At 39.5% G+C, this 24,786-nt stretch overlaps 7 protein-coding genes across 15 annotated transcripts; 4 read left to right on the forward strand and 3 right to left on the reverse strand.

Annotated features, from left to right (window-relative positions):
* Positions 1–5,452: 5,452 nt before the first annotated feature.
* RhoGDI (rho GDP-dissociation inhibitor) lies at positions 5,453–9,288 on the reverse strand. Of its 2 annotated transcripts, none has more exons than XM_089466907.1 (5): positions 9,115–9,288; positions 7,378–7,567; positions 7,194–7,303; positions 7,018–7,132; positions 5,453–6,448 (listed from the first exon to the last, which is right to left on the reverse strand). In XM_089466907.1, the coding sequence occupies exons 2-5, from the start codon at positions 7,559–7,561 to the stop codon at positions 6,252–6,254; spliced, it is 606 nt and encodes a 201-aa protein (XP_089323033.1). In that variant the 5' UTR covers positions 7,562–7,567; positions 9,115–9,288; the 3' UTR covers positions 5,453–6,251. The 2 variants fall into 2 exon arrangements, with proteins under 2 accessions (XP_089323033.1, XP_017864173.1); XM_018008684.2 differs by having other exon boundaries at positions 7,378–7,571; positions 9,115–9,287.
* Positions 9,289–9,383: 95 nt separating this feature from the next.
* LOC108614522 (metaxin-2) lies at positions 9,384–10,871 on the forward strand. Of its 2 annotated transcripts, XM_018008681.2 has the most exons (3): positions 9,384–9,688; positions 9,747–10,456; positions 10,752–10,871. In XM_018008681.2, the coding sequence occupies exons 1-3, from the start codon at positions 9,602–9,604 to the stop codon at positions 10,756–10,758; spliced, it is 804 nt and encodes a 267-aa protein (XP_017864170.1). In that variant the 5' UTR covers positions 9,384–9,601; the 3' UTR covers positions 10,759–10,871. The 2 variants fall into 2 exon arrangements, with proteins under 2 accessions (XP_017864170.1, XP_017864169.1); XM_018008680.2 differs by having other exon boundaries at positions 9,387–9,688; positions 9,747–10,871.
* A 421-nt stretch (positions 10,872–11,292) lies between these two features.
* Su(z)12 (Polycomb protein Su(z)12) lies at positions 11,293–16,589 on the reverse strand. Of its 6 annotated transcripts, none has more exons than XM_018006189.2 (7): positions 15,684–16,424; positions 15,575–15,621; positions 15,029–15,512; positions 14,120–14,966; positions 13,232–14,061; positions 12,340–12,627; positions 12,093–12,233 (listed from the first exon to the last, which is right to left on the reverse strand). In XM_018006189.2, the coding sequence occupies exons 1-6, from the start codon at positions 15,934–15,936 to the stop codon at positions 12,350–12,352; spliced, it is 2,739 nt and encodes a 912-aa protein (XP_017861678.1). In that variant the 5' UTR covers positions 15,937–16,424; the 3' UTR covers positions 12,093–12,233; positions 12,340–12,349. The 6 variants fall into 6 exon arrangements, with proteins under 6 accessions (XP_017861680.1, XP_017861678.1, XP_089323027.1 ...); XM_089466901.1 differs by lacking the exon at positions 12,093–12,233 and having other exon boundaries at positions 12,323–12,627; positions 15,684–16,324; positions 16,415–16,589; XM_018006191.2 differs by lacking the exon at positions 12,340–12,627 and having other exon boundaries at positions 11,293–12,233.
* Positions 16,590–16,612: 23 nt separating this feature from the next.
* On the forward strand, positions 16,613–17,586 carry Pfdn6 (prefoldin 6). Of its 2 annotated transcripts, none has more exons than XM_018006202.2 (4): positions 16,613–16,754; positions 16,933–17,074; positions 17,138–17,363; positions 17,420–17,586. In XM_018006202.2, the coding sequence occupies exons 2-4, from the start codon at positions 17,002–17,004 to the stop codon at positions 17,496–17,498; spliced, it is 378 nt and encodes a 125-aa protein (XP_017861691.1). In that variant the 5' UTR covers positions 16,613–16,754; positions 16,933–17,001; the 3' UTR covers positions 17,499–17,586. The 2 variants fall into 2 exon arrangements, with proteins under 2 accessions (XP_017861691.1, XP_089323034.1); XM_089466908.1 differs by having other exon boundaries at positions 16,981–17,074.
* Positions 17,587–17,702: 116 nt separating this feature from the next.
* On the forward strand, positions 17,703–19,859 carry Grasp65 (Golgi reassembly-stacking protein 2). The gene is made up of 2 exons (XM_018006198.2): positions 17,703–17,939; positions 18,065–19,859. The coding sequence occupies exons 1-2, from the start codon at positions 17,894–17,896 to the stop codon at positions 19,486–19,488; spliced, it is 1,470 nt and encodes a 489-aa protein (XP_017861687.1). The 5' UTR covers positions 17,703–17,893; the 3' UTR covers positions 19,489–19,859.
* Positions 19,860–20,182: 323 nt separating this feature from the next.
* LOC108613027 (uncharacterized) lies at positions 20,183–20,914 on the forward strand. Its single transcript, XM_018006201.2, has 2 exons — positions 20,183–20,338; positions 20,398–20,914. Exons 1-2 carry the CDS (start codon positions 20,273–20,275, stop codon positions 20,839–20,841), a joined length of 510 nt encoding a protein of 169 aa, XP_017861690.1. The 5' UTR covers positions 20,183–20,272; the 3' UTR covers positions 20,842–20,914.
* A 750-nt stretch (positions 20,915–21,664) lies between these two features.
* On the reverse strand, positions 21,665–24,769 carry Rpn1 (regulatory particle non-ATPase 1). The gene is made up of 2 exons (XM_018006186.2): positions 22,724–24,769; positions 21,665–22,666 (listed from the first exon to the last, which is right to left on the reverse strand). Exons 1-2 carry the CDS (start codon positions 24,626–24,628, stop codon positions 21,806–21,808), a joined length of 2,766 nt encoding a protein of 921 aa, XP_017861675.1. The 5' UTR covers positions 24,629–24,769; the 3' UTR covers positions 21,665–21,805.
* Between the last annotated feature and the right edge of the window lie 17 nt (positions 24,770–24,786).

A 24,786-nucleotide genomic window follows, 5' to 3' on the forward strand; every position in this document is an offset into this window, starting at 1 on the left:
TAGCTAATTGGAATTTCGTTTATGAGAAAGATTTTATGAACCTGAGAAAGAAACAATATTGAAGTAAAAAGAAACAGCATATGCTTATACATACATATGTATATATATTCACACATTTAAAGTGACATTCAGGCATTATTTATGCAAGTCGCCAAACAATACTTCGCTTAATTGAATTTATTGATTTCCATTTCAACTGGGGACAACTGCACTAATTCTTTTAACAGTTGGTAGCGTTGATTTTAAATGAAACTCGAATGGCGATTGCCGTCTGCACTTCAACCTCAATTTCCACAAGCTGTCTGTGGGACTTAAATTAAATTATATATACATTGCAGTAACGAGTCGGTGCGATTCAGTTGCCTGAGCACTTGTTAATGCCAGCTTAACAGGATATTGTCAACATTGCCTTCCGGTTGCGTAAAGCGCTAGTCTAAGAAAATGTCGACGGGCAAAAATTCCGTTAGCACGCAAACACACACACTTACACACACTCTTTAGCACACAGAGACATGTCAGACTGTGCTGAAGTTTGTTTGCAGACTTCTGCAATTTCCGCATGACAATACGTGGCGTATACGCAACGCGAGCCAATAAAGTTCAAACATATTCTAGAGCTCAAACACAACAAAAGGAGAGCTTATGTTAATCGTACACTTTAAAGTTTTTAGTTTAGCATTACTAGAATTATATGAACAAATTTATAATATTAATTTACTATTAGTACTCATATATAGAATACTAGAATTACATGAAAAAATTTATAATATTAATTTACTATTTGTACTCATATATTTCATACTGTTCATTTTAAGTAGTTATATTTTAATACGTGTGCTTAAATTATTTCTATTAAAACCTATTCATTTTCAAATATTAAATATAAAAATTGAGCATTTATATTTTTTTATGATATATTTAAAAAAAATAAAATTAAAGCAAAAATTTATATAAAATTGTATATTTTAATATAATTTTTAATTTATATAACCAATTAACCTCTGGCATAGTACCAAGGCAATTACAGTGTCTGCATAAATTATGCGCACAGCAAGCAGACAATATTACATGCATGCAAATTCCCGAGCATACACACCCACACACGCACGCTCAGGGAGCACAATATCCAAAAAGAGTTTTTTTGCAATTTGCATAAATCAAACAAAGTTCAGATTTAAAATTTACAAATAACAACAAAAACTAAACTTTAATAAAAATGATTTTCTATGAGATTTAGCTGGATGAGGACAGGAAATGGATTCAACGTAAATTCCAAATTAAAGCTAGCTTACGTCAATCCCTTGATTGACAAGATCATTGGATTCGCATCAAAGATTATTTCCACGCCATGCATAAGTCATGGTCTTATTGGAATCAAGGCATATTTAAGTTCGGACCAACGCGCGCCCAACAACGAAAACTTTTCCCAGCAAGTTGAGCTTAATTTTCGGGCTGGAATGAGAGGCCTTTCAAGAATATTGAGTTGCTGATGAATTTATAATGAGTGAACGCCTGTGGGTGTGTGCACTTTGATCAGGACCGCTGATGAGTCTCTGTGGACAAGTCCTAGTGCTACCCACACACTTCTGATTAGTATATATTTGCTGCTTGCGTAATTTGAATATTGATAGTGTCAGAGCGGACGTTGTTTAACAGCTGAAAACACTTTCTGTTATCCTTGAATGCACAAAGCTGTAAAATAACTATTTTTAACGAACACCGGCCTAGACCTGCTCAATGCTATTCCACGGCCAATAAAGCGCTTGCATTATTAAAAGCCTGAAATGATCCTTGAACTTTGTGCAAGGCGCAACCCCAAGAAAATCAATTGCATCAAGAGCAACTTTGGGTAAGTTTTCGAGAAATATGCTCTAATCAAATATGTGTTTGGCTGGGGAAGGGCTAGCAGCTAGCAGCTAGCGGGATGTCAGGATGTCAGTTGTGCACAGCATAAAACCTAATTACGGAATTTGCCTTAATTAGTACGCCCGACTTAATTACAAAACGGCAAAAACTGCACAGTCAACAAAGGCCACAACAGCAACATAGCTGTGTATGTGTGTGCCTGCGAGTGTGTGTGCGTGTCTGCGTGTGTGTGCGTGTCAACAGCTTGTCATATTTAACATGTACAACGCCCGAGCGTGTGCTTTGCTTTTGTTTATTCACATAGAACCCTAACCACTTAGTGTCAGCTTGAAAATTTGGGTAACTATCCGAACAAACATTACTTCAGAGCTTAACGAGAAAATTTAAGTGTTAAAGGCGGACCCGAAAATGATGTACGAATATATGTTAATACACCCTGTAGAGTGAACCCCAATTAAATTGGATCAGCTGTAGCAACAGTACAAAAGTCTTTAATAAATTCTTAAAGTCTCGAAGGTTTCTGATTATGGCCCAATATCATATTTTTACTGATTGACACAAAAATCTTGAATATCTAAAATCAATGCCCTTACAAAATGCAGATGAGTTGAGCTATTTGAATAAATATATTCACAAATCACCCAAATCGGCAAAAAAGAAACCAGCAAAAAATTTCAATATAAATGAAAATTATTCTGCTGTCCAATGGGGGAAAGAACACCTACAAAAAGCGCCACATACTACCTCCCCCGCCCCCACCCACTTGGACTCGACGCAAAGGTCATGAGCCGACAACAAAGTTTGGCTAACATTCGAAAAAGGAAAAGCTGCGTCCTGTTTGTATGTCTGTCTGTCTGTCTCCCGCATAATTCGCAATGTCCGCTCGTATAGCTCGGTGGGCGTGTCCAGTGCGTGCCTTTTAGCCCATTTGCCTTCTTATCTGTGGATACCTTTAAAAGACTTACAGGAAGTCTCTTTAAAGCTATCCTACTCACAGCTTATGAACTTTCCATGGTCAGAGACAATTGAAAATGGGTGAAAAGAAAATTTATGCATAAGGCAGATGTCATAGAGTATGTTTCCATATTACATTTGGTGACAATATGCATTTCTCATATTTATATTGCACATATCTATATGTCTCATATGTAATATAAGAAAGGACACGTCCTTCTACCTTTCATATGCATTTCACCCAATTTAAATTGTGTTCAAATATACGTATTCATACATATACATATGTATCGTATTATATATTATATGTATATTATATAGTCTCACGCTGCCTGCCAATTTAATACAATAAAGATCTCTGACCACTATTCAAGAATGAAACCTGTAAACAATTCCCTTTTGTTTTTCTACGCTTCCTGCTTTGATAAATTATGCAGCCAGCTCAAATCTCTTAAGTATATTAATAAAGTCGTGTGCCAAAAGAATACATTACTCAGCAATCCATTGTAGTTCATCTCAATATACCCTGCAGGGTGAGTAAATATTTTTATAGTAGCAGTAGTAACCTGTAAAATGAATAAATTCGATATTAGCACATTACAGAAAATCATATATAGAAAGCACAGGGATAGCATAATGCTATCACAATGTACCCTAAAGGCCTATATCATCATGTCGAGAATATACCATAAAGACACTAAGCTGAAACTACGCAAATGCTGCGTGATATACGCAAAAATATATTCATCATACGCCTCGTCGTCCGCACTGGCAGAGGCCTAAAACTTTTGCACGTTCGCTCGCCTCTCGGCATACGAAATGAACCGCACGCACAAATCGTTGGCACATTCAATTAAGTTTTAATAGACACATTTTGAAGGCAAAAGGGACAATATGAAATAATAAAATCATATTGAATTTTATGAGCAGGGAGAAAAGGTTTTCGGTTAGTTAGCCAAAAGTAAAAGTCATTAAACGTGAAAGTATTTTATGAATGCGTAAATTGCAATAGACACTGTAGTTGTTGTTGGTGTTTACGCCCATGTCAGCAAGCCATTATGTAATGGAAGGAGAAAAACAAAAATAAAATTATACCTGAAACACTGTAAATTGTATTCAGTTTGCTAGCGCTCAGCTGCCATTTGCAACAGCTGCAGTTAAAAGCATCGACCTACAGACAAAATGCCACAGCCATGCATTCATCTGGCTACCAATGAAGACCTTGCTTGTTGCTTCTATTTACTACAACTAGCAGAGGGTATATCAGTTTTAAAGCAAACATAAACATAATCTAAAGTAATAATTTTAAATATATAACTGAGCATATATTTTGTTTGTTTGCCTTTATACCGTATATCTATATATCTCACAGGCTGCCTTTATTCTGTCGGCCTGCCAAAACCAAGAAGAAGAGCTAGAGAAGATCATTCAAGTTCTCTTCACATGTATGTATGCAGCAGAATTCATTAGGTAAAACGAAGCTAGAATGCTTGCAGCAGCAGAGAGATTGCCCATTGGTCTGGCGTCGGTGTCAACATTTGAGCGCGACTTCGGCTTTGAGTGAAAGGCGCCCTATATAAAGGGCAGCAGCTGCAGCATTTCTTCAGTCGCCCAGGCCGGGTGGGGATCCGTTGTACAGCGCAATAAAGTAAAGCGGAGTGTGTGATCGTTCAGCTAAGCATTAAAGACTTGGAGCAAATACTTAAAGTAAACACTTACAAGAAATTCTTAGAGAAAACACTTAAAAGAACTCTTAAACGAGACACTTAGAAAAAAATACTTAGAAGAAATTCTTACCTATAGGAAATACCTAGAAGAAATACTGAGAGGAAATACTTGGAAGAAAATTCTGATAGAAAATAGTGAAGAGAAATTCTTAAAGGAAATACTTATTTTTTAAAGGAAATATAAGTTCTATAAAATACTCCCTACAAAGATGTAGAAAATATATAATTTTATTACTAGTTATAATTTAAGGCTAAAAATGACCATGTTGTCGTTTATGTGGATAAAAGACCAGCTGTTGCCATGCTTCTGCTATTTACTGTCCAACCTTTGTTGCCAAAAGCAGCGAGATAAGCTAGCACTAAATTTAAGATTTACCAACAATAATACAATTTTAAATTTAATACAACTTTATTTACATACTTTTGTATGAAAACATATATATTTATACAACAAAAATCCGAAAAATACAAAATATAATTGCTGAACATACAAATGTACGCCCTGCGGTTAATTGCTTTAAAAATTTATTAGAAGAAAATGCCTGCAGGTTCTTGTTGTTGTTGATGTTCCATTACACGCATTTCGCTTTTTATCCAGCCCCAATTGCCTGGGGACATTTGCTCGAGATTTTTAACTGTCAATTTAATTTGCCATTGTCACTGTCTTTTGTCAAATTCATCTTAAAATGTACAATTTATTATTTTATGCATTTTTATTGCGCTCGCGTCAAGCAACATGTTGATAACAAATGTAAACATGACTTAGGCGCTCTCTCTCTCTCACACTCTCTAACACACAAACACACGTATTCACGGCGCTTCATACAGTCTGAAGAAAAAGTTCGTATACATTTACCATGAATCTTACAGCATGTGAGAAATAAAAACAAATTAAACTCAAGACATTTGAAATATATATTTAAATACATTTTATTCTCATTGCTTTCAGTTGCTTTGCCTGCTCTCACTTAAATTGTACACAAATTACACAGACAGATTTGTTAGAATAGAGTACAGAGTATAGCATTTAAATGTTTTCAGCTTTTAAAATTATCAAATGCATTAAACGGTTTCTTTTTACATCTAGAGTACATACATATGTTATATATTAAAGATGCACCTGCGGTGGAATACATCTTTGGATATTGTTCTCATGTTTTACTTGAATGCTGCTTATATATATTTATCCAATCGAGGTTATATTTCCATTACGTTAACGCTTTTAATACAAGGCAAATGCACAAAACTTTCATAAAGTTTATCTTCTATATATCTTTCATCTTTAGAACATTTTGAAAATTTATGTTATACATATCCAATGGCATTTGAAACTGACTGATTTTGGTGGCACAAATGACTGACTGACTGATTGACTGACTGACTGACTGTTCGACAACTGACTGTTAATATATACCAACAAAGGCGTGACTTGCTTATTGTTAACACACAATCCATTTATATATAGTATCAAAAATACTTTGTATGACTTCATTTACAAATTTTAAAAAATATTTAGATAATACCTTTAACAAAAATACTTGACAAATAGGAATTTCGCTTTTCATTTTTTGACAAATTCACAAAAATAGTTTATATTAATTTGGAACCACAAATTAGGTTATTTGTATGCATATATGTGTGGATTTGTATTTGTGTGTGTGATTTAGTGTCTGTGCGAAGTTGTTTTTCTGTGTGTGATGTGCCTTATGCCCAGTCCTTCTTGATCTCAAAGGTCCAATCCCATTTCAGATGTATGTGCTTGTCATCATCCGTGAATACCGATGAAACAGAGTAGGTGCCCCTCGACACCATGCCCGAGGGCGCCTCCTCAGCTGGCGTCAAATAGAATTGAATTTCCTTCTTGGGGGGATACGAGCCAACCATATGGGTCATTTTATCCACTGCGATAAAGCATTAAACAAATATAATTATAAATAATAATGTATATTCATAAAAATCAACAAAGCAGGCTTACCAACAACTTAAAGCAATAAAAATTAATTATCCAGTATGTGTTAGGCATTAAAGTTATAAAGATATTTTGTTAATATTGTCTCAGCACATTATTAAAGTAAATATAGCAAATGTTATTAGTACAATATAAACCACACTAAATATGCCGCAGAGCAAAGCTGTGCCATCGAAACTGCTGCCCATGTTTATTATGAAATAGAAATGTGTTTTGCCTGAAGGTATAAAACATACTAACTACCCAGTTAGCTAGGGCACGACAAACCCAGTCGGCCATGACAATCTAAAGCCCTAAAAGTGCGGTAGAACCGAACGACATTGGTCAAATGTTACACAAGCCTGATTAAACATATTCTTAGCCAATTTTAGTTTCATGTATATACATGTTTACTATAAATAAAAAATATCAGTTTATCGAGATTCACAGTTTCTGATTTCTTATGAACGTATCGGTAACAAGCAATTGTTATGTTGCTCATTTGGCGAACGATATGCTTACCTGGCACTCCCATTCGATAGGTCTTTTGCACATACTTAAGGCCATGAACAATTTCGCGTTGCACAATAAAATCGATGCGCACCTTGTATTGAACACCTTCCTTAATCACAAAGATCTACGGAGAAAGTCCAACAATGAGTTAACTCTACATATGGTGGCATTCTACAAACACTCACCTGCTTTTTTAGGTGACTAATATCTCCACTCAAATCTAATTCCATATCATCGCGTCCTTCAACGACAAGCGCCAGTTTCTTAACAATCACCTTACGGGGATCATTAGGATCTTTTTAAATAAATGAAGAAACGCACAGTTTTCTTAATATTCTGTTATCAATATTTATGTGCCTCTATATTTACCAACGATTATAGTTTCGGTTTGAGCTGCACCCAGCAAAGCCTCCTTATAGCGACGCAAACTTTCATCTTCCTGATCGGCAGCCATTATCTCCTCGATTGTCTTCTCGGGTGGAGCCTGATAGTTGGCATCATGCACATCCTCATCATGTGGGTCGACATGTTGGTGCGTCTCTGTTTCAGCCATGGCAATCTAACTGAAAATATTCATATTGTATTTAAAAAAATTATAAGTTTTATAACCATTTTAATCAATAGCAATAATATGTATATTCGGAGTATATGTGTTGCGATTGTTAAGATATGGTGTACTCTTATAAAGCTTATTTACTGTTGCCCATCGCATCACTTAGCTGTCTAAACACTATTTGTATATATGTATGTATACTCCAAATGCGCAAAAGTTTGTATAATTTCTAGACGCTCAATAATATTGATTAAAATCGAATTATTAACGCATAAGTGAACGGCGCTTAGCCACAGAAAGAAAGCTTGCCAACCCATGGATGCAGCTGAGCTTGTATGCAAACATAAATACATACACATATACGAAGCATATACACATACATAAATATATACATATATAGACTTGGCCGAATACGGGCCCGCATGGGCAGATAAGGCAAAAAACAAAAATATATATATACACAGCAATAGAGCGAAAAGGCATGAGAGGGCGCTCGACCGGCATTGAACAATATTGACCAGAATGGGCTGGCTGCTATCGCCCCCCACACGCATACACAGAGTCACACACATACATATATAAACTCACACACACATTTAACATTTCGTTTTTTATCTGGTTTTTGTTGTTATTGTTGTTATTGTACTCATTGTTGTTCATTATCTAAATACACGTTGCTTAGCTTTATTTCCATTTCCTTTTCTGTAAAACATTTAGTTTGTTCGATTTCAATTACAATTTACTTAAATGGTTTTTCTATATACATATATGCATAATCTACTAATTTAAATATAGTTGTTGACTTATTGTGGGCATAATAATAATAATAATTGGTATTCTGACGCATGGTCAGCGACAAACGAGATAATAAAGTTGTATTTTTATACAGTTTTGTATATTTTACTTTCAAACTTTAGTACTTATACTGAAAAAAAAAAAAAAAAAAAAAAAAAAAAACGAATTCTAAGAAAAAACGTTTTTTGGCAACACAAATTCCAGTTTGCCATTGTGTTTGAATTGGAATTACGACACGAAAATTAATTAAGTGTGAATGCAAAATAAGCAGGCCAAAGGCAAAGCGAAATAAGAGCACTCAGAAACAAGCAAACCACACGATCAAAAGAAACAAATTTCAAACACACACAAATCCAGACAAGCAATTGATCGAAGACCAATGGAGAAAAAAATAGCTTAGAAGACCCCCCGTCAAAACTGTGAGCAATTCTGACCAAGGAAATTGTATTCAAGGAAAGTAACGCAGCGATGACGCTGCTGCTGCTTAGACAGCCTGATAAAATAATGCACGGCACGCAGCGGCAGAGACCCAGACGCATGAATCACAGACACTAACACAAACGCATACATCCGCACCCACACGCATTGGCCGCATAGGCCGGTGTTCTCCGATTATTGGCCAGCAAAATATTTTCGGGAGTGGCATATCTATGGCTAGAGATAAGCGATTGTTTCAAAAGAATTTGTTAACTCAATATTGTTATTTTGCGTGCACGCACACATGTAAGCACATGTATAAGTTGTAAATAACAACTCACCTCTCTATTCTTCGAATACAGGTTTTAAAATTTGAATACGCGAATTTTTTTCCACAATATATTTATAATACAAATAATTTTTATACTTTGATATAAACAAGAAAAACAACAAAAAACGCGCAGCAAAAGGTGCAAGCTGTGACAATCTGATAGAGATGAGTGAGGACCTTCTTTACTCGATACTTTACAGAAAATACAAACTTATCGACTTATCGAGTCGTACATTTGAGTAACTAATAAATAACAATTTTCTTATATTATTATTGTAAATATTAAGTAAATTTCAGTTTAATCAATATAAATCTGGTCTAAAATAATGTTCAGATACTAATAGAAAGATTGTAAAGAAATTGTAACCAATTTTTAAACTAGCAAGTACTTTAGTGCTCTGTTCTGAAAGTAGTCGTGAATGTAACTATCAAAAGCAGAAACAGCTGTAGAGATTACTTCATCGCCGCATTAAAGTCTTAACAATAATCAACAAAAAATGCAAACTTCCCAATACTTAAATCAACTACACACCGCCGACAAATTGTCCGAAGAGCCATGGCCAGAAGATGCGACGCTCTATCAGGTAAAATGAGAACAGCAAAATAATATTAAATATTTATATGGTTTTCTATTCCCGCCAGCCCTTCGAAGCGGAACAGATTTTATTACCAGAGAGCGCTAGTTGCTTAGCTGTGAAAGCATATTTAAAAATGTGCAATTTGCCGTTTGGTATACGCACTTGTGCAAATGCGGAGCACATGTCACCCGGCGGTCGAATGACCAAGCTACCATTCATCCGCGCGGGTGCATTTTTATTTGCGGAGTTTGAGCCAATTGTGAATTTTGTGGAGCAGAAAGACATGGCCATAGGAAGCTGGCAGGATGAGGATGAAAAGGCAGATATGCGTACATATGTCTCGCTTGTAGAGAACATCTTCACTATGGCGGAGCTGTATGTAAGCTTTAAAAACGAACGAGTCTACAAAGAGGTCACGGCACCACGAAATGGAGCCGTTTATCCGTGGCCATTGAATGTCATTCAAAATTATAGCAAACGTCGCAATGCACTGCGTCAATTGAAGGTCTATCAGTGGCACGATCTGGATATCGATCAAGTCATTGATAAAGTGGCCAAATGTTGTGAGACACTCGAATATAAACTGAAGGAATCACCAGATACACCCTTCTTCTTTGGCGACCAGCCCTGCGAATTGGATGCCATTGCCTTTGGTCATTTGTTTACGATCTTAACAACAAGGCTGCCAAACATGGCTCTGGCGCAAACTGTACAAAAATTTGGTCATTTGGTTTCATTTTGTCGCTTCATCGATGAGAAATATTTTCAAATGAGGTGCTTGCAAGAGTAACTATGAAATGGTTCACGCTCCTATCATTTTGTATATAAACGATCTATGACAATATCATATTAATTTTTTTTAAGTTTCGCTTATTTTTAGCCCTCAATTGTACTGTTAATATTTATGTTCAGCATTTATCCACAACACTTTAAGCATTTACCATGCTTTGTACAATACAATTACCTTAATGCAGTTCGTATTTAATTTGTATCACGGCTTCGCTTCAACAAACCCCAACTTGAATAAATAATTAGAATTTGACTTAATAACTCAATTATTCTTTTACAGCAAATAAATACTTTACCTCTGGGCGCAACTAACAAATATTTTTTCAATAAAATTTAATTTAATGTTGATAATAATTGTTAAATATTTTTTACAATAAATGTTAACTAAATATGAATATGATATTAATTTGTATATTTATATCGAAGACCTACATAGTCGACTTGTTATTCTTTCATTCAAAGCTTAGTAAGATTTTGAAATCAAATGGATTGACTAAATGGTGCGTCTTTTTCCCAATTACTGACGGTAGCAGAGTCGTACGAATCTGAAATACTTCAATTTGTTCTTTCCGTTGCAGCAGCGTAAATTTAATTTAAATCGTCATAACACAATATGTCCATTTCGGAACGGGAGCCCACATTGATAAAACTAGCTTAGTAAGGATTCTTACAATACTTATCAATAAGGAACGCTCCATTTGGGCAGCCAAATGTAACATGAAACTAAGTAGTATTAACTGTGATAGCCCAATGGCCCACAATCCAGCTTTGTTCACGCAACAGAAAAGAAACGTTTGAGACTTTAATAAATAAGCAACAAATTTGGGTGCACTGTAAAAATATATATGCAACACTTTATTCAGCGTAGCTTAAATAGATTTTGTTTATTCATTTCCTAAATGGTTTGATGGTTTGCATTTCGCTTTTCTGTAAACATTTTCGAGGCTAATTTACATAATATAATTTATAAATATTGAACTCGTATGGAATTCAATAGAATTGCATACATAAATTCATTTTGCAATGTACATGGTGTTTTTTTATAATATAATCAATCATACGTAATTATTACAATTGTTTAAATGGAAATATATGCATCGTAATCGTTAAGTATCTTGCATTCAAATATATTTATAAATATGTATATATATTTGTCACTGCATTTAATATTTATTTGGTACCTCAACTGTAAAATTGATTTTTTTATTATTATTTTCCTTTTTTTTTTTTTTTTGAAATATTACTGAACACGTTACTAATGTCCAATACGCTAAACGGTACACAATTAACACAACACAATAATAATAAAAATAATTATAATAAAAAATTATTCAATTATGGGAAAGGTCGAAAACCGATTTTGTATAAAAAAAACTCTAAAAACCAAACCAGAAAATCGAACGAAACGCCATCGCCTTCGATTGCCTCCTATTCGACCTCTTTCTGATGCAGTTGGTTTCTCAGTTGCAGCAACAGCAGCAGCGCCGCTTGCGTCAGCGCCTTTCGTACTTGGTCACTGGCACAGACAGACGCGTGCGCAGTCCATGGGACGGTGCTGCGGTGGTGCTGCTGCCCGCGCTGCTGTTCGACCTGCTGCGCTCCATTGCAGAGCGACGCCGCTTGTTGTTGTTGCCGTTGCTGTTGATGCTGTTGCTATTATTTGCTGGCAGTGAAAGATTATTGCTTTTGTTGCGCGTCGATGATCCGTTACCAGTGGCGTTGCCCTCGCTGTAGCGCTGCCTTTTGCTGATCACAGCAGTATCTGTATGTGTGTGTGCGCGTAAGTGCGTGTGCGTGTGTGTGAGAGAGAGTGTGTGTAAAATAGTTGGTAATATGAATGCAAAAGTTAAATGCGATTTACGAATTACATTTTCTAGCTTAATTATCTTTAACGGGGGCAGTAGCACTCCCAGTTACACCAACATCAACATCATCAACATCATCATCAACATCACCATCAACATCACCATCATTATCATCATCATCATCATCAATATCATCATCAATATGAACAGCTGCATCATCAACATCATTAACACCATTCCCATTGCCATTCTCATTGTCATTGCCATTGTCATTGTCATTGTCAGCAGCCAATACCTGAGGTGCATCCACAGCGGCCAGTTCTTCCAACTGCTCCACATCAGCCATTTCTGCTGTTTGCCAAAGCACATTGTAAAACAAATGTAAATCCGAAACAAACAAAAGATAGAAAACAAAGAGAAAGAGAGAAAAAAACATTGGGCAATTTGCCATGATAATAATAAATTTTGATTCAAATTTTGAATAAGTTTTTTGTTTTTTGTTTTTTTTTTTCTGGTTTGCTGGTCATTGGCGTTATCAATGAGAACTTCCCATGGATATGACGATGACGTTGGCGGAGTGATCCTTAAGATGTTAGTGTAAGAGCATGTATGCATATAAATGAATTAGGCATATGGTAAGAAAATACATACAATTTGCCGTAGCAATAATAAATTAAAATACAGTTATTTATAGGCTCTTACTGTCTTTAGTAAAGAACAGAATAAAAAAAAAAGAATACAAAAATATAAAAATACATAAGTGAAGAAGAAAAGTGTGGTAAAAGAAAATACAACGTAAAACATTTTGGAATTTGGGGTAATATAAGAGTTGTTCAAGGCACTCAATGGCCTACGCTGAAACTATGAGTATGATGAAGCAGAATGATTTGATTATGATGAATAATGAATGTTAGGTGATTGAGATATGTTAGGGCCTCGATGGGCCGACACTTACCTTTAGGGGGCAGTTTGCGTTTGGCTAAAGAATTGGCAGTTCTGCTGTCGGACGCACTTAATCGTCCGCCGTTGGCGTTGCGCTTGAGGCCCGGATCAGAACGTCGTTCGCGAGTAGTAGCCAAATTGGCAGTGATTGGTTGATCGGCACTCTTTTTGGCCACATTCTTGCTGCTGTTGCCGCCATTGGTCGACGAACTATCCTGGTCAAGCGCTGCTGCAGCTGCGGCGGCTGCAGCATTGGCTCGCTTAAGATTGGCCGGCATGCGTTTGGGTGGCTGCATGGCGCTGGCAGCGTTGCCCGATGAGGTAGTTGCTATATCATTGCTGGAGCTCGTCGCTGGTTTCTGTGGCGATCTTTGCTTCAGATCGTCCTGCTTCTTGTGCATGCCCACATCCAACCAGTATTTAAGTTGCGCCTCACGCTGTCGCTGCATCAGCTCCTGGCCGGCAGCATATTTGCTAAGCATCCCCTGTAGCTTTTGCACAGTCTTGTAAACTGTCTCTGCCGCAATCAGGCCGTAATCGAACAGCGAGCACATGTGCAGTATAAAATTGCGATAGAGATTCTTACGTACAATCTCATGACCTTTGGCATCCAGGAACATTTCGCAGGCCAATGGCAGCTGGCAGTCGCCTACAAAGCCATGGCGCATCACATGCAGATTCCAAAGCTTCATTAGCTCCTTTTCGCCTTCGTTGACATCGGAGAACTCATCAATCATTTGTATGGTCTTTTGGCGCAGCCAAAGTGGATCGCTCTCGCCTTCCGAATCAATGTCCAGCTCTTTAGGATGCACTGGCAGGCAGGTCTCCGTATGATGATACAACCTATGGTAATTATATATCAATTTTCATTATAATTATCATTGTAATGTTTATTTCTCACCTATTGTGCCCGGTTATGTAAGAACGCTGATTGCTAATGTCATCCTCATCTAACTCTAGGAATTCATCGAGGCAGGTCTTCTGGCGCCTGGGCCTACATACCATCAAGCTAGTGACTGAGGTGCGTCTTACCGGACCGCAGGTGCGTGCAAACGATGAGCCCGATGGTCCGGCCAAATCATAGGGTGACCCGGCATAGGATCCATCGTAGGCATCATTGATGGTCACATCGATACGAGCACCGCTACCCGCCGGCTGATACGTGAAATTGAAGCGCGCATGGCACAACTTGAGATGCTTTAACAGCGCATACAGACGCAGACAGTCTAATCCACACCATGGACAGTTCAACTCCTGTGTATACTCCGTCTGTTGACGCGTATTGTTGCTGTACATAAAATTGTATACGATTTGTATGAGCTCCGGGACTGCTTTGCAGACACTGCCATTCTTAAGGCTGCTACAATTGTTATTGTTATTATTATTGTTGTTATTGTTATTGTTGATATTGACATGGTCCGCCTCGGTATCCAAATGCTGTACATAACGTTGTATCTCGGATGCTGCAATAATGTCGGGTAACTGCTCATTAGACAAAGTCAAATGGAATTTGAGCATAGGACTCTGCTGGTACACATCGTAGGTCAATGAAAGTGGAATGTAGCTGTCAGGCATGGTCTCCCAGGTGCATTTCTTTGGTGAGAACGATTTAATGCTCGACGAATTCAACGGCTGGAGCATTGCCTCGTATTCGCCCTCAGTGATAAAACCACTCGACTTTTCATACAATATTAACTCCGAGCCATACATCTTCTCATTGCTGCGCGATCGCTTGTTGGGCGGCGTTGCTGTGGGAAAGTATAAAAAGTAAGTAATTTATGTTTAACTAATTTTCTCCACACTATCTCACCTGTATTTTCATCATTGCACGTTTGTGGCTGCATTTTGATACGAAAGAGCAGCTTGTACAGCGTATGCTGATCGCCCATGGGTCGCATTGTTTGCAGAGGGATGCTAATGGTTGCATGCTCATTGACGCCCTCATTTGGATTGTATACTATTTGGCAGCTCTTGCTCAACAGCTCCTGAAAATCCAGTGTGCTGTCCTTGCGCTTGCTGCGCGTGATTTTATAGAGTGTTGTCTCCACACAGACCCTTTCACCCGGCTGACAGAGTAGCTGATCTTGTCCCTGCCTCACCAGATCATCGGTGTCTTGTGGCTTGAGCTTCTCGTGTAGCGAATCGTAAATTATATGCAGGTAGTTTTGGGGTACAGCCTCAGACTTTTGTGTGATTATGTCCAAAATGGAGTCGATCTTAAAATTTGCACGTTTCTTGTTATTTCGTGACATGCGCTCCTTCATATAACTAAGTGTCCGATTTAGGAATATGGGCTGCATAATGACAAACACAATAAATACCTCAATTCGTATGCAAAAGGAAATAATTAGCTTACGTTTGTTTCGTGTCGATTGCGTAGGTAGCGATAGATTTGTGTGGGTTCTGCAAAAGTTTATTGATTAGTAACACTGCATCTGAACATGCTGAGATACTTGCAAACATACTTTCAAATGCCTGTAAAAAGAGTTCCTGCTCTTGTTGATGACCATTCAGTTTCGTATGGGTTTCATTGTGGTTTGTTGTTGAATGGTTCGCTGCTGCTGTCGCTGCTGCTGCCGCTGCCGACGCTGGCGCTGCCAACGGTTCGTTTGCGGCCGCATCTGCATGTCTGCCTCCATTATTTAGACCATTGATGTTGTTTGCCACAACACCCGCATTATCGCCATTGTCCCTTTCACGTTTCTTAGTGGGTGCCATTGTTTTGAGGGGGAGGCGGAGGGTGCTACCTTTGCCTCAGTCGTTTTACAAACGCACCGCCGCTGCTCACACACGCACTAACACACTTTGCCCTGCTGCCTGCTGTAGCGTTGCTGCACTTTCAGCAAACACGAACTAACGCTGCATTTGTTTGTTAACACATTTTTATGTTTGGTTCAGTGCGTGAATTTTGTTTATTTCCCTTTTTTCCGTAATTTGTTGCGTGTTTTCGCCTTTTTCTTTTTCGGCGCGAAACCGTATGCTTTGTGCAGCGTTTCTGGTGTTATTATAGGAGCCGTGTCACGATACAATTGAATGATGTGTGCTAATAAACTTAATATTTGGCTATATTAGAGTCGGAGTCATTTTCTGATCTATTTGAAATGAACTACAATTCCTGTTAGTTTTTTAGTTATACTAGTCAAACTTTAATTAAATCAAAGTAAACAATTTATTTTTAAGAATTTAGAAATCGTACCGTGCATGTGGCCTTACTGCAAAAACACACCCCCGCGGTGTTTTACAACATTGTATTTGTCTAAGTCTTAAATCAGAAATTATTTGATTAGTTATTTTTAAGAGATCCTTATAATGGTTCCAATTCTTAAAATACGGCTAATATATTGAGATTTATAAAACAAAAGAATTTCTGTTTGTAATGCTTTGAAAAATATATATAACATTGAATACATTGTCAGCTGTTTTCCAGTGTTGTATTTCGATGAATAGCAGTCTCACATATTAACATAAAAGCGTGCGCTGTTGGTTGCAGCTTTGAGTAGCCTTTACAAAATCGTCATAATTTTTAAAATAAATAGGTAAATATTGATATGTAATACATTTGCGATTGTCTAAGTGTTTAAGGAAAATATATAAAATATGCACAGTAACTAATAACACTCAGTAATAACTTAACGTCAAGTTGCAAGCAGACACACACACATATACAATTTTGAACAATGCCTTTGCCTAATTTTGTTTAACAAATTATTTTAGAGGCCCCAACCGGCAACTGTTTAAAATTTTGAAGAATTCTCTTAACAGCTAAGCATTTATCGTACAAAAATGGATAAAAATAGCACAGCCTTGTATAAAAAAATGCAAGCCGAAGTTGAGTCATATCAAAACCTGCAAAAATGTAAGCAAATTATAAATATTGTATACAATTTGTGCCTCTCATATGTACATTTTTCGTTTACAGCTTGTGTTAAGGTCGTAAAGCAGCGAGCACTTCTTGAGAGTCAGCTGAATGAAAATAAGTGTGTGCTAGAGGAATTAAATTTGCTTGGTCCCGAAAACAAAGTTTTTAAGCTGTTTGGCCCTGTTCTGGTGAAACAGGATCTGGAGGACTCTCGGCAAAACGTTGCTAAGCGTATTGAATACATCTCTAAGGAATTAAAAAGTTCCACGGACACACTGGAAAACATGTATGTTAACTGATTTCCCTCACTATTGAAGTATATTAATTGTTTTTCTTTTGCAGGGAAAAGGATATGCTGAAACATCGGGAGGCTGTCTCTAAATACCAGCAGCAATGGCAAGTCGCGGCAGCCATGAAATAATAGGAACTGCTTTATTTATTATTTATTACATTTTGTCACTTTAAATAGACATACGCATTGAAAATCAAATAAAACCAGTTGAATACAATTATTGGTGTATTAGTAAGTGTTTCTAATCCATGTTCTATTATTCTTATTTTCCATTTGTTCCTCTGTTAATGTCATTACGATAAAATCGAATCTCGATAACATTTATAACATCAGTCTCTTGCATCCCTGGTTGGTGTGCGAGCGAGATGCATTAATCGAGAGCATTTAAAACACTGAAAATTGTACCACAAAAATTGCCACGAAGAACAGAACTCTCTTTAGTGCCGCATCAAAATTAAACAATTGAAGCTGTTTTGTCAGCAAATTAAGTCTTTAACATATTTGTTGCGAAAAGCGATAAAACAATGGGATCAAGTCACAGCGTTCACGTACCCGGCGGCGGCACCGAAGGTAAATTACCACGTAAACTGTGTCAATTGCTCTACAAGAATTGACAACCAATCATATGCATACACGCACACACTGACGTAAACGAAAAATAAACACAATTTCTGCATTTTCAAACACAACAATAGGTTACCACGTACTCAAGGTGCAAGACAACTCACCCGGCCAAAAGGCTGGCTTGGAGGCGTTCTTTGACTTTATTGTAGCCATAGCAGGCACTCGTCTGGACCAGGACAACGATATGCTAAAGGAGCTGTTGCGTCAGAATGTGGACAAGCCTGTTCGCATCACTGTCTATTCGAGCAAAACACAAACCGTTCGCGAGCTGACATTGACGCCTAGCAACAACTGGGGTGGCCAAGGACTGTTGGGCGTTAGCATACGTTTCTGCTCCTTCGAGGGTGCCAACGAGAGTGTGTGGCACATTCTGGAGGTGCATCCCAACTCACCGGCCGAACTGGCAGGTCTTCGTGCCTACAGCGATTATGTGATCGGCGCTGATGCCATTCGCCATGAGAACGACGATCTTTTCACACTGATCGAGACGCACGAACAGCAGCCGCTCAAAATGTACGTCTACAACCTGGACGATGATGCTTGTAGAGAGGTTACCATCAAGCCGAACACGGCTTGGGGCGGCGAAGGAGCTCTTGGTTGTGGCATCGGCTATGGCTACCTGCATCGCATACCTGTGCAGCCTGCACCTGCCCCGGCTCCTTCAACGGCACCTGCTGCCGCAGCTACACCCAGTGGCCAATCGAATCCTGTTACGCCGCCTGTGGTAGCTACCAATAGTGCTGTTGTCGCACCAACGTTGCCTTATATACCGCCGCTGGCAAACACATTTGGCTCGACCAACGCTGAGATTCGGCCACCAACTGTTGAGCCACCGGCACAGAGCATATTCAAGACCTATTTCAATCCGGATGATGCATCGGATGCACTAAGCGCAGCACTTGAGAACCAGGCTACAATTGCTGAGCCCCAGGTAGCCGCCCCTGCCGGCAACATAGCACCGCCTACAGTTCCAGCTCCAGCTCCAGTTGCTGCTGCTGCTGCTGCTGCTGAGGCTCCAGCAATACCACAACCAGTTGCACCACCAGCGAACATCTATATACCCGGCGTCTTCGATCCCAATGTCCCACAACAGAGTACGAATGTGAGTGTTGGCGGCATACCGGCCGCCCAATTGCCATTCCCACAAGCAACTGCAGCTACGTTGCCACCACCAGCCGTGCCCATGTTCTCGGTGGCCGGATTGCCGCAGCAACAGCAGCAGCAGCAGATCTACATGACTGCACCGGCAGCTCTATCGTATCCAGCTGCTGGGGCCGCTGCCCAGACCGTGCCCACTTATCCTCAAGTGCAGCCATCCATGGGCGGTCTGTTTCCTACTCAGCCAACACCGCTGCCGCCGCAGATGGCGCATGCATTTGCGCAGCCGCAGCCACAGCCGGCGCCAGCAGCAGCAGCCAGCCCTGAACAAACACAGCTAGGAGCACCACCACAAGCAGCAGTAGCCGCACCACCACCTGCGATGTCAAGTGCTTAGGTTCCACTCACCAGATACTTGCGTTAACCACTTTGAACTTCTGTACGTTGTTGGCGACTGCATAAATTGTCGTTAAGTTTAATAATGTGATTTGTTTTTATGATTCTAATTGCGATGAACCGAAATCACAAGTGACAGCTGTCAAACATTTCAGTGCAAAATGCATAAATATAAAGCGATACATTTACATTTACATTTATTATTAAAAGAAATATATATATATACATTAATATGCATATGTATACACGCTATATATGTGTATATATGCAAAGTACTGTAACATATGCATAAATTTTGTATGTGGAGAGAAATGCGCAATGCGAGCTACATCAAGGATTAGTAAACAATTTTATTACTTGTGCAATGTTTAATGATGTCTTTTAATTCTCTATAAGATATATGCTTTATACTAGATTTACTTTACCCATTATGTATAGCCCACTGGGCCAATCATCATCTCTTTTTCAGCTGTGGGACTAGAGGATTTGATGAATTTGTTATACCTAGGTTTCTCATATGACTATTAAACTTTGCATTTCAAGATTAAAAGCATAACAAATGTGGATTTTTATTTATATAATCGTCTAATTAAGATATTACTGTTTTGAAGGTCAAATATTTGATGTCCCCCTACGTCCTTCTTGACAATTATTTTATAGGGGTGACGGTTACGGTCTAATGTCTTTAGACTTGACAGATTTAACAGCTCTTACCTTCTTAGCTTCGAATTTGAGTTTGAATTCAAATCACTTGTTGCTGTATTCGCGATCAGTTCTCAAGCGAAATGAAGTTCGGTCTATTGATTGCAATAGTTGGCTTGTCTTTGGCAGCTGCAGATTATCCATCAAATGTAAGTGCTAATATAAAAAGGAAAGGATTAATTTGAATAATCACATGAATATTATACAGAATCCAATAGAGCTTATTACACAGTTGGTGCAACTGGAAAATGAGAATCAAAGACTTCAGCAGCTTATAGCCCACTTGGTAGAGCAAGTAGCTGACTTTCGCTACAAGAATCAACTAGTTGTACAACTAAAGATGGTGCAGGAAATACTTAAGAATAAGTGCAATTCAGTCGTTGGTGGTGGTGGTGGTGGGGGATGTAGTAGTAATGAATGTGTCGGTGGTGGTGGTGGTGCAGTAGCGAACCTTGGATACTTCCAGAATTTATTGAATGATGTGAGGCAAGCGAAGCTCAACATTCAAGCTCTAACTAACAATGCACATACGTTGCAATATACGCTGCTAAACTTCTGGAATCAATTGAGAAACAAGTGCTATGGTTCATTTGGATATCCACAAATTAGTGGATTAAGCAGATCAGAAGAAGCCCAAACTACAGAATCATAAACGTTTCTTTGTGGACTAAAATGTACACTGCAAGCTACATCGATTAATTAACAATTTTATTCCTTGAGCAATATTTAATTGTTGTTTTATTCTCCGTAAGATTTCCTTTCTATATTATATAGCCCATTGACCCAACATCGTATAAATTTGGATTTCCCATACCTCTTCTTATGGCACGATTCTAAATATATCCTAGCAATATTTTATAAGTCTAATGGTTATGGTCAGATGTCATATATTCAAATATTCCCTTTGGTCTATTAATTGCAATAGTTGGATTGCGACTAAATTTTACGGCACTTATATAAAAAATCATCTAATTGAAGATATAAAGGATTGCATTGAATTCATCCAGCAATTAGGGAGACGTAACTGAAGTCATTCAAGGTGCAAGGAACAATCTACAATCGACTCAAAACAAATTGATGGAATTGGGGGAACTAGTAACTGCCCAACACGTCCAATTAGCATGGATTCATGGCTCACGGCTGGCAGGTTATGCAGCGAGAACTTCTGTAAAAGTTGGGACGAGTACCTCAGGGACTTCGGTACGGCAGCTCAGGCCTTTTGTATTGAGTGTGACGGAAATATGGATTTGTTATGCCAAAAAATTATTGTATATAACAAATGATTCTACAACATTCTAAAAACGCTTAACAAATTCGATTCTCTTCCGTTGATTTGGTCCGATCTGGCAATGATATGCTATGCATTAGAGCTGCCGACAAGGCATACATACATACATATATCATATTTATATATCAGTATAAGATATTGCACTTAATAAACTGTAAATGGATATACAAAAAAAAATGGAACAATATTTATATTAAGTTTTTATTTATTTTATGCCATTTTGCGTTAATTGCCAATAAAAAAGACGACAATTTTTAAGGGAGTTAGGTTTAATTTTGGGCTTTTCGTAAATGGGCGATAGTTGTTGACATTATTAATAGACGTGAAACTACTTGACGAAATTAGGATTCTTCTTCAATATGACAAAGCCTTCCATGACGGGTGTTAGCGAAATATACTCATCGGTGGCCAGCTCGGCGCGTTCGCCAATTGCCAGCAGCACGGGCGTGGTGTGTGTTTGGAAGCCGGTTATGGTCTTTGGCTTGCCTGCCTGGCCAACCACATCGATGGCAATGCCTACACGGACCGGCACCTGCAGCTGGTTGAGCTCCTCATCGAAGGTGATCAGCATGCGTGCCTGCATTGCGGGCACCAGGGTGTACAACAGATAATGGGAACGATTGAGGATCAGATTCTTGACGTCAAGAAGCGATACCAACGTGGCCATCAAGCCAGCAACGGCCATGGGATTCATTAACTGGCGATCGCTGTGATACGGGCTGAGGGAGAGTGTGCCTTTGCCCAAATGCGTCAGACTCTGGGCAATGCGCACCATGAACAAATTGCTCGGATCCTTTGAGTGGTATTGGGCCAGCTGACGGAGCATCGAGGCTAGACGAGCATTATTTGTGCCAGCACCCACCAGTCCCATGGCAAAGATGGCATTGTGTGCCACCTCTGCGTCGCTGTCGTGGGAGAACTTGCTCAACGTATCAAGAATGTTCAGCTTCGGATTGGAGGCAGATATCAGACCCAGAGCCAGGGGCACGGCACGCCGAATAGAGGGCTCGCAGTAGCGCAGCAGATTGCCAAACGAACGATACGCCATCTCGGCCCCAATGTCCTCGCCCATGGCAATAAGAGCAATGCCCAGCACGGCGATCGATTGTGTAGCGGACAGGTCCTTCTCGCGCTCCTTTTCCTTTTCCTTCTCTTTCTCCTTTTCCTTCTCCTTATCCTTTTCCTTCTCCTGCAATCGAAACATTATTAGCTATAGCAAACTGAGCTAAATTTTATATTTAATTACCTTCTCCTTGCTTTTGTCCTTCTTGCTCTTCTCTTTCTCTTCATCGGCGCTGGTGGACTCGTAATGGTCAGAGCAGATGTGAAGTAGCTGTTGAATTTTGAGCACGTTGCCAGTGCCAGCATAAGCACAGATGTCGACCATAGTGGTGGCCATGCTGCGGTACGGCTCCTCCAACACCTCCAGTGTCATCATGACGGCCTCTGTGGATTTCTGGCGTCCCAAATAGAGGAGACCCAAGCCCAGCCAAAGGAAACGCGTATAGGTATCCTTCAGATCCGCCTTGGTCAGACCCATGATGGTCTGCAGCAAGATCTCGGTAATCTCAGCATTGCACGAGCCAACGCTTATCAATCCCAGCGATAGAGCAGTTATGCCCAGAATCTCAACACTGGCGGTTGTCTTGCCATTGCTGGCAAATATCGTCTTCAGCGTATCGATGACAATGGCCCGGTTTGAGCCGGCATAGGCAATGCCCAAGCCCAAAATAGCGCCAATGCGCATGCACGTATTCGGATTATCAATATAATCGGAGAGCAATGCGTGTGCCGGATCCACTTCGTTGCGTATTCCGCAGTTGACAATGCCGCAGGCTAGCAAAGCACCTGACTTGATGTTGTCGTCGGTGGAGTAGAGATATTTATCAATCATGGTCAAGCCACCATCCACATCCCAAAGCAGAATCAGACCCAGGGAGGCTGTGGCCGATAGCATACCATGCTCCTTATTCTTGTACAACCACTTATTTCCATCCTCCGAGAGCAATTTGTCCACACCGAATCCCGCATTGACAAAACCATTGACAAAGCTCGCAGCCAAATTCTGCTTAGCCGAATCCACCTGAATGGATGCAAAGCGCGAGCGAGAGTTATCCAAATGCGATTTGTAGATATCTTCGGGCGTCTTGGGCTCCATAATGTCCAGCTCACGGGCCAAGTTCAAGAAATGCTTATTCAAATTTGCATTCGACATGATTTCCATTAAATCATCATAGTCCGGCAGGGACTCATCCAGCTCCAGGCACACCTGCTGGCGTGCGAGCATAAAGGCCAGTTGTTTCTGCATTGCTGGCTCCTTGGGCTCCTTAAATATTTCGCTAATCTTGTCCATATCGTTTAGCATAAGGGCCAGCCTCATGGCCTGCGTGTGCTGGTGAAACTTCCGGGCCAGCTGCAAAGCGGTCTCTAGAATGATTGTGTTGTCTGGCTCGGGCACGTAAGGGTAGCAGGACTGCAGATACAGGCAAACACGAGGATAGGCGGACTCATCCACATATTCGGCCAGCAAATGCAAATGATCAATCTCGATGAGCAAATCGCAGGCATCGGCCTCTGCATTATGCTCCATATCGTATGGAATTATCTGCTTAACCAACTGGATAAGCTGAGTGCGGAACTCACCGGTCGTATCGTGATAGTGTGCCGATATTTCGCCAGACAAATGGCGCACATATTCGTGACCCCAGTCACCAATGGCCTGGGTGCGATCGCACAGGAAACGATAGGCCAGACAATCCTTGCCGCTGCCCATGGTCATGGAGAGCACTGAGATGATGTCAGCGCACAGCTGGCGCGAGCGTTCATCGGGCATATGCTTGTACACCTTCTTCATGGTCTCATAGTGCGGACGCATGAACTTCAGAGGCTTGGGCACCGATGTCATCGAAGTCGTTGAAGCGCGGATCAGCTTGGCCATCATTTCGAGCGCTGGTTGATACATTTGCTTGTCTTTTTCCTGCAAACGCAACACCAACATCTCCAACTCTTCCTTCAGTTGTTGGTCCTCATCGGACAGCTCAGGCTGCTGATCTTTTTCATCCTTCTTGGACTTGCCAGCTTCATTTCCCTTGCCTTTAAGTTCCTTGGCATCGCCAACAGGCTTTTTCTCCAGCTTGGTTTCACCAGTCATGCTGTGTGAGCCCTTTCTTTAATTTTACAAATATAAAAATGTATTTTGTTAATATCTCGGCGTTCACTTTTCTCCGCTTATTCTCTTTTTCTTTTCTTTACTACTCAGCAGAATTACAAAGCGCTTTTTGAGCTGTCAAAAGCATGAATTGCCAACTA

This window comes from Drosophila arizonae, chromosome 4 (genome assembly GCF_054131065.1).
Source record: "Drosophila arizonae isolate 15081-1271.41 chromosome 4, UAZ_ARI_1.0, whole genome shotgun sequence".
Classification (NCBI taxonomy): domain Eukaryota; kingdom Metazoa; phylum Arthropoda; class Insecta; order Diptera; family Drosophilidae; genus Drosophila; species Drosophila arizonae.